Source organism: Ctenocephalides felis, unplaced genomic scaffold (genome assembly GCF_003426905.1).
Source record: "Ctenocephalides felis isolate EL2017-DRISC unplaced genomic scaffold, ASM342690v1 CF-g0.4_SCAFFOLD_03571, whole genome shotgun sequence".
Lineage (NCBI taxonomy): Eukaryota > Metazoa > Arthropoda > Insecta > Siphonaptera > Pulicidae > Ctenocephalides > Ctenocephalides felis.
The window spans coordinates 8,535,806-8,544,380 of record NW_020539725.1 but is presented as its reverse complement, the minus strand read 5'-3'; the positions used below and the strand labels follow the sequence as shown (position 1 = coordinate 8,544,380).

Here is an 8,575-nt window from a genome sequence, read left to right as displayed (position 1 = left end):
AAACTACCTGGGTGGGACATGAATAATATCGATATCAAAACAAAGACTTGCGAAGACAGCGCTTTCGACGCAGACATTTTGTTATTGTTAAAATTTTATGGCGTAAATTATTCGATATAAATGTTTACTTGAATTATTGAATCACAATTTTAATATGATTGAATCACGATTCCAATTGCTACATATTGCAATTCTCTTAAATCAGTTATTGATGGTCGTCAATAAACTATAGTAAATATTATAAATATTTCAAACACTTACCACAATTTCCGCTTGTCAAATTATGGCTACCCACTTGACAAGTGTAATATACACTGAAAACGAATCCATTATAAGTCACATTTAGTATCAAGTAAGATATTATTTTTAATATTAATAAAACCACTTACCTTTTTCTTATGTCTACGATTACATTATATATAATTATATATAAGTAATATGATTATATTAATTGACACAATTCCCACATGGCTGTTAATTTACAATTCATATATTCACATTGGATTCATAGGTTATAAATGTGCATGGGTATTTAAGTTAATTCATAAACTTATATTACTAATTGCTATAAGTTTTATGCAATCCCGATTGAATTTATAGATTAATTGATATCATAACAAGACGAATTAACCACAAAACAAATTTCTCACAATAAAATGAACATTTTCACAACAAAACAGTAAACACCAACTGTAATAAACCAATTTGCAATAAAAAGAACAGGAAAAGTATTGCCAATGAGGAATTTGATTTTTGGTGCCAGTTCAGTAATAATACGCCACAATACGCAATAGTTACATTCGGTTACTTTGTTTAATTGTCAGTAATTACAAATGAATTAAATCTTTTCACTTTACATTTCACGAGATTAAAATCAGGATCATCATAGTGGAATAAATAAAAAATAAGGTAAACAATCATCCTTCAACATCAGGCTTCACTCATAGATAAAAGAATAGGGTTGGCAACACTGTAATGACTTCTCTTAAACCGCCACTTAAATCATTTCAAAAGTACATGAACATTTATTTCTAATTTATAGTAATATTAACACACTAAAAGTTTATTCTGAGAACTAAGTCGAAGATACAATCAACAATAGTTTAATGCATGAATTTACGAGATCTCCTGAAAATTCAAAACTGATCTGGAACCATTATAGAAAGATTTGCATCTTTTCAAAACATCTAGTGATTAAATGCATTTTTCTCAAACGTAACAAATTTACTTTATAAAACTCAAAGAATTTTAAGCATTTTAGATCAGATTGCTCATAGTTTAAGTTATTGCACTGAATAGCAATAAAACATCGATTAAATAACAAGAATTTTATTAAATTAACAAAATTATTTGACAATAACATATAGAAATAATAATATTTAAATCATAATGAATATTTTATTTTAAAGTTTACTTAATCTTAGTCTCATCTAATGTTGATATAAAGAAAATTAATCCAGTTTATTAATATTAAAATATATTATATTTTAAATATCATTCGATATTTAAATGAGATTTTATATTTTTGGTACCTCATAATTATTCAATTTTTTTTGAGGACTTTATAAATATACCAAAATAATATAAGTAAATATACTTTTCCAAACTAATTAATATTAATTTCTACTTTCTTATTTTACATAATTAATAATTAATTTTAGCCCGACACTATCACAAGTTATAGTTAAATATCATTATACAAGAAATAAACAAATAATAGCTTTATATATTCTATAGAAAAATATTTCATCTAACATTTTGATTTTACTGGTTGACCTGAGTGTTATATAATAATTCTAATAAAAAACGATGCAAGAAAAAGCACCTAACTCCATTAAATATATATATTTGTAAAATGCAGAACCTTAACTATTTGGTTAGTTTATCTATCATTAAAATCACAATTACATTTCCATCGTAAATTCTGTTTCCCGTTTAAGACACAGCCTCATATGCAACGTTTTTATTTTACGAATACGGGAGCATCAAGCACTTCTTGATGTTATAACAAAAACGAAGCACATGCATAGTCATCATGCCCATGTTAGTGTATTTTATCTTATTATTATATATATGGACACATATTGTTTATTCATTAAATTATTTAATTGATATGAGGATTATTTATAATATTAAAGAATATATATATCAAAACCTCGAAAAACCCAACGGATCTACAAAATACATCTTATGTTTTTATGTATATGCAAACTGATCTTCGTGCATTTTATCATACTGGAAAATGTTTTCAGAAGATGAAGGATCTACCATGTGGTTAACAATTAAATTTAATATTCTGATAACCAGAAAAACCTCATATTTATTTTATCACAAGCATTAAATGAATATTTCTAAAATATATGGGATAAGATATATTTGTACTATTTCAAAATTTAAAATTATCAGAAGATCCACAAGTATAATCTAATTGTATTAAAAATTAGATATAATACGAAAACTGTGGAGTGCTATTGAACTAGCTCTTCAAAATTTGCTTGAACATAATGTATATTTGCAAACTTTGCTTGAAATGCATAAATAAATTAACATTTTTACGCATGTAACGCGTTAACTGGTTTATTGACTATATAGCACTTGATTTATCAACAAATTTGTGCTGTTGTAAACCTAAATGGTAGTTGCACCACTCGTATATCTTAGTTTAGAAATGTTATAAATTAAAAACTAATTGTTTTTGCAAGACAGTAAACCCAAAGCAAACATGTGTGGTATAATACAATCATCACAAATAATAACAGATAATGAAAATAAAATAATCATTATTTGGAATAACTTTGTAAAAAAAGCTTTATCAACATCCTATTTAGAAAATGTTTGATGGACTCATTTAATGAGCAATGACAATGGTGCAAAACTGTAGCAACTGTTCTATTGTTACTTATACCTTTTGCATCATTTATCTTATATCATTCAATTCACAACACATTAAAACTTATTAACAATACACAGCCTTTCCTTATAGTGTCCTTATCATATTTTGGTAATATACTCACCCCAAAAATGTGGGGTTCATCGAGGTAGCACAATATTTTACATTTCTAGATCAAAAATATAAGTTTTTATTTAACTTTCTATATAATATATGTACACATCAACTTGAAATTTTCAGAACCTTTGTTTGCAAGGAGCCATTATACATTGTCATTTAACAAATGTATTTGAGCCGTCCAGAACTAATTTGAAAAAGAACAATCTTTGTTTCAATGGTCAATTATATAAATGTAATTTATGTGAAAAAACTTTTTGTTCTTACTGTCATTTTTTCAAATATAACAACTGAAATATATTTACAGAAATAAATACAAACAAACTTTATGTATTATAAAATATCCATAATATTGCACAATGTAAACCTATAAGAAAGGTTTTTCCAAATATTCTGAATTGCCCATTCTCTTATTTTTGTCATAGATATATATTGAAAATATACTTATATTATTTTCTTAATATATAATATTATAATATATATATTTATCATAGATTTTCTGACACACATTTGACTACACAAATTTTTTAAATTTAAGATTGACTAATAATATTATGTGCCATATCTACATTACAAATGTTCATATATTTTAATAATAATAATTATTATTATAAGAATCTTATAGTAAATGGGATGATATTTTGAATCTCTTGACATTGCAAACACAAATCTTACTCTTTTCTACATAAATTAGCTCATTAATGATTTTGCAACTCTCTCTCACACAAATAAAATAAAAATCGTCATCAATAACAAATCAGTCATTTTATGCCCGCATATAAAATTTATCTTATTTTTTTATTGTTTCTTGTATACTTGTTAATGTAAAAATTTTAAATAATCAATTCATTTTCATTGAATCAAATATAATAGATCAAATGAAATAAACAAAGAATTCATTCTTATTTAGTGAAAAAGATCTTTGTGACATGCTATGTATATATAAAGACCTTTAAGAATGATAAATTTTAAGAATAATAAATAAATATTATATATCTAAAATAAAAACATAATATGTTATTGCTATCAACAGTTTCTTACAATAATATGAACTAAATGTAATTGCTTGATTAATTTTACAATGTCCATAACTAATTGCAAAATCAAAAATGATCTTTCATAAAAACTGCATTAGCTCAAATATCATATATTTGTAAACAATCCACGTAGTGGCAAAATAGCATAAATAAAAGCCAATAGATTATAATTCTATTTATGACTAAAAGTACTAAATAAATACATTTTCAAAAAGTTTGTGTTTTCAGATAAACATTTAAAGCAAATCACCATTGAAGTAGAAAATTTGAAGAGTATTTTAAATCTCAAGGAGAAATTAATTGAAATAATAAATTAATTTATTGTCAAATTTCATATATTATTGGAATGCTAATGATATGATTTACGTAGCTGTAAACCAATTCCTTATGAATATAATATTCATTGTTTACTTAATAATCCAATAGAAATACTATAACTTGAGAGAATGCAGTTTTCCTTCATGAAATGTAAGTTGCATTTGCTTATCCTCTTATAATAATTTGTTCAAAATATATACATTACATGTAGATATATCTGATGTAATAATCATTAACTGGGTTTATCTAAAACAGGCAATTCACAAATATTCATGCAGTTAATTCTTGTTTTAATAAATATTATAATATCAATATTTCTACCTTGAGGCTTCCAGCATTTCAACAAACAGTTTGTTCATGGAAATTTTTCCATCGTGATTGACTGCTGTCCAAAATTTTCGAACTACGTAATCGGCTTGGCGCAATGTAGGCAGTATCAGTAATAAATTTTGTAGTTGTGACTGCGCATTACTTGAACTGAAAAATAAAAAAACAATGTAAGCTAAATAATTCTGCCTATGGTTCAAGAAAAAGCAATAGTTTTAACTATCATGATATGCTATAATAGCTTTTACAATAAAACATCGTTATTTAATTCAATCATAATTTCATAATCACCTGACTACGGAAACGCAATCACTGAGGGCATTAAGAATGACATCTCTAAATTTATGAAGAGCCATTGGTTCCTCTAATTTGGCGTCTGAATTGGCTAGGGCCAATGCTTTTAAAAGGTAATATTCTTCCTTAGTGCACGCTGTACGATGCAATCTTTCAACAACCTTTGCAGTCTGTGACAAAAAAGTAAGTTTAGTTAATATCAATTAAAATACCACAATTATGCGAAAAAATAGTTAGATTGTTAAGTATCATTTTGGTATTAGAATATATTATTTTGAATTTGTTTATTTATTTCTTTATAATGTACAAAACACAAAAAATCAAACAAGTTTTGATTGAAATCTACATAGTGTGAAGCAATGAATGTTGATAAACACATATAACAAATTTAGATCAATAATATTTCATAAAATTCTATTACGCAATTTAAAAAAAACAATCCTAAAGTTTATGATTCCTTTCTTAAACTATTTTTACATATTTATATATAATAATTTTTAATCTTAATAACGTTAATTATTATTTACATTAGTTTATTTAAATAGTATTTATGATGTGTTATTCCAATAATAGTAAATAATCCGAATCAATAATCAATATTTAATTAAATATCAGCTTCAAGGTAAGAATTATAACATTCTAGATCCTCCCCCCACGAAGTAATGCCTAACGGCGGTTTCCGTGGGTACCAGAGGCAAGGGCAAAGCGAAGGTGAGTCCGACATACCCAGACAAAACACCAGTCTGGGATGCATAAAGGCATTTTTTCGCTATACAACAAAACTATGTATCAGCTATTAAGTCTACAAATCAATATGCAACAAAATAATAATAATGATCTATATTCTATAAAAAAAATCATATACTGACTTGTTGATATAATTCTAGAGCATTACACTCTTTCGCACAACGCTCTTCCAATATGAAGTCGGTCGCGAATCTGAGAGATGGTGTTAAGTTGGCACCATTTGTTGCTACGGCTGCTGGATCGATCACTGTGCCGGAAGTCGTTACTGCAGGAAGAGACCGAAATGCTAACGTCAATGTGAGGAGCTCCACCCATGTCCCTTGTAGCAACCGCATTTGGTCGTTTAGCGGTAAGTCTGCAAATCCTATAAAAATATGTAATTAAATAAACCAAATTGTAATTTCAGTTCTATTTATTAACGTACATAATACAGACATCTGTTTGTGAACAAAGTAAAATAAAAGCAATTGTTAAAATACTGCAGATAATCCAAAATTTTGACATTGAAAATTTTACATTACATTTTTACAAAAATCAATTGAATTCGAAAGCAATCTGCTATCAGTTGATTTGGAAAAAAACTTGTCAACTTACTTATTGATAATGCATGAAATAAAAAAAGGGGAATGAAAATAGTGGTAATGGAATGAAGGGTAAGGGAATAATTTATTTGTGGTGGCTCTCACACCATGAACCAGCCTTCGGGCAGACTACCATTTATTATTATTATTATTTATAATGCTGCTTACAAAATGATTGCATCAAAACTTTTGTAATTGAGTATTCACTTTTATATAAAGAACTAAATTTTCAGGGAAGTGCATATATTTAAAAAAATATTAACTACAATTATAGGGCTCAAAAAGACTAGCAACGCGGTTGCTTTATAATTTAATTTAATTTTCTAACATTTGCTAACAGCATTCTGCTCTCGCACTATTAAAGTTTTATAAATAATAAATATAAAATTTTATTATACCTGGTATTTGTTTTGCCCATCCGATAACACAAACAAGCTCTCGATCATACAAATCTGAAAGAGCTGTCAATATATGCATTGCACAGTCTGTTGTCGTCATAATTGGGCCCATATGTAACAATTCAGGTTCACATGTTGATAGCACTTCTAAAATCTTAATATCTGAAATAGTATAATACAGATGAATTGTTTTCAGAGAATTGATTTATTTCTAAGAATTAAAAAAAAAAAAAATGTAAAGACATTTTTCAAATCAAGGCTCTATCAATAGTTTTTCATATCAATGGTAAATTGAAATTTTAATAAATACATTGACAAAATATAAATTTTGTTTTAAAATATTCAACATTTTGAATATATTAAATTCAGTAATAGTTGACTTTCGTTATAAAAGTTAACTCGATATCATAGACATATATAATTTGGTAATATGAAATTTTCAATAACAGTGGATATGAACATATATTGAAACTAATTTAAAAATTAAAATATATAGAATCCAAAAATGCCATATCCAAATATGAAGCATTAAAGACACTTTACAAATACAAATGATGGGTATAAGCCCTTTTATATAAAACAGTTGCATACCTTCTAGGCTAATCTTTGTTTGTGGATATACAACTTGTAATTGATGAGGAGTATCTGGATTTCTTCGATATTTTTGTCGGCCACCTCTTACCCTGTCTAATCTAACTCCTTCTTTTAACATACCAGATGCTAAACATTTTTGAAATCGACATGCCTGACATGCTTTCCGCCTCCGTTTATTGATTTCACAATCTCCAACTGCCGGACAATTATACTCTATATTACCTGAAATAAATATAAACTCAAAATTACACCATTTTAACAAGCAAAAAGAATTAGTACTTTTTTCAGTTTAATTGCTAATTGATTGAAAAAGAATAAATGCTATACCCTGTATTGTTCTCTTGAAAAATGCTTTGCATGCCTCACATGAGGCAACGCCGTAATGGAATCCAGAGGCTATATCACCACACACAAGGCAAAGACGCCTTGGACTATCTTCTTTAATATCATCCTGTCAATAAAAAAATCCGACTATATTTTATAATCGCAACATATTCTTGGAATAAAAGCGACAACGAAAATTGATTATTAGTTGATATAATTTAAAAATCGATTTATTATTTAGTAATTAACAAATAAATAATTACTAACGTTTGTCGTAATTTCTCCAATTGACGCCGTGGTTGAGCTGCAGAATTGTCTATCTGGACTACCCGGACTATTTGCTATTTGTAGAGATTTCGGGTCAACAACTTCAAAATGATCCGAAATTTCCATCTGAAATAATTAATAAAAAGTCGTACTTCATCATTACACTGTATTAGCAAAATTTACAAAAATCTAGACAATTATAATTGTCTCCATTTCCTCACCTTTATCACTTCTACATCGGAATACAGCGCTGTGCAGCATGTTGATCCTGGACTTTCTGCGGTCTGGTATATAATGCCTTCCGATAATTCTTTCTTGATTTGTCCAGAATTAGGTTGTCCGCCACTTCCTGCCACCACTGCGTCTGACATTATACACACCTGCAAAAATAAAATAAGCAGATTAATAAGATATTTTTATATTATATTATAATTGATATATGAATAAAATAACAGCGGAAGTAATAGTGCATGCACCTAATATTATACTAATAAGTATCACATATTTTCCGTCTAGATTTAAATGTTATTTTAATACAAATTTTTTAAATTTAGCTACGAGAGTGTATTCCCCAGGAGTGGCGCTGCTATACGAGCCAATAAACTGATTCACAAAATATTTTCATACTTCCAAGTCATTACCGATCAAAAATAAAAATTACACTTCTAAAAAGCTAAAACC

At 27.3% G+C, this 8,575-nt stretch overlaps 1 protein-coding gene across 1 annotated transcript; it reads right to left on the bottom strand.

Moving 5' to 3' along the window:
• Positions 1 to 2,712: 2,712 nt before the first annotated feature.
• LOC113384628 (steroid hormone receptor ERR2-like) lies at positions 2,713 to 8,271 on the bottom strand. Its single transcript, XM_026622375.1, has 9 exons — positions 8,116 to 8,271; positions 7,895 to 8,020; positions 7,631 to 7,754; positions 7,301 to 7,525; positions 6,710 to 6,871; positions 5,853 to 6,094; positions 4,981 to 5,153; positions 4,684 to 4,839; positions 2,713 to 3,194 (listed from the first exon to the last, which is right to left on the bottom strand). The coding sequence occupies exons 1-9, from the start codon at positions 8,263 to 8,265 to the stop codon at positions 3,167 to 3,169; spliced, it is 1,386 nt and encodes a 461-aa protein (XP_026478160.1). The 5' UTR covers positions 8,266 to 8,271; the 3' UTR covers positions 2,713 to 3,166.
• Between the last annotated feature and the right edge of the window lie 304 nt (positions 8,272 to 8,575).

Coding starts and splice junctions, on each gene's coding strand:
- LOC113384628 (XM_026622375.1), bottom strand. CDS start 8,265: ATGTCAGACGCAGTGGTGGCAGGAAGTGGCGGACAACCTAATTCTGGA. Junction 8,021..8,115: donor CCGATGTAGAAGTGATAAAG/GTGAGGAAATGG, acceptor TAATTATTTCAG/ATGGAAATTTCGGATCATTT. Junction 3,195..4,683: donor GAAATGCTGGAAGCCTCAAG/GTAGAAATATTG, acceptor TTTTCAAATTAG/TTCTGGACGGCTCAAATACA.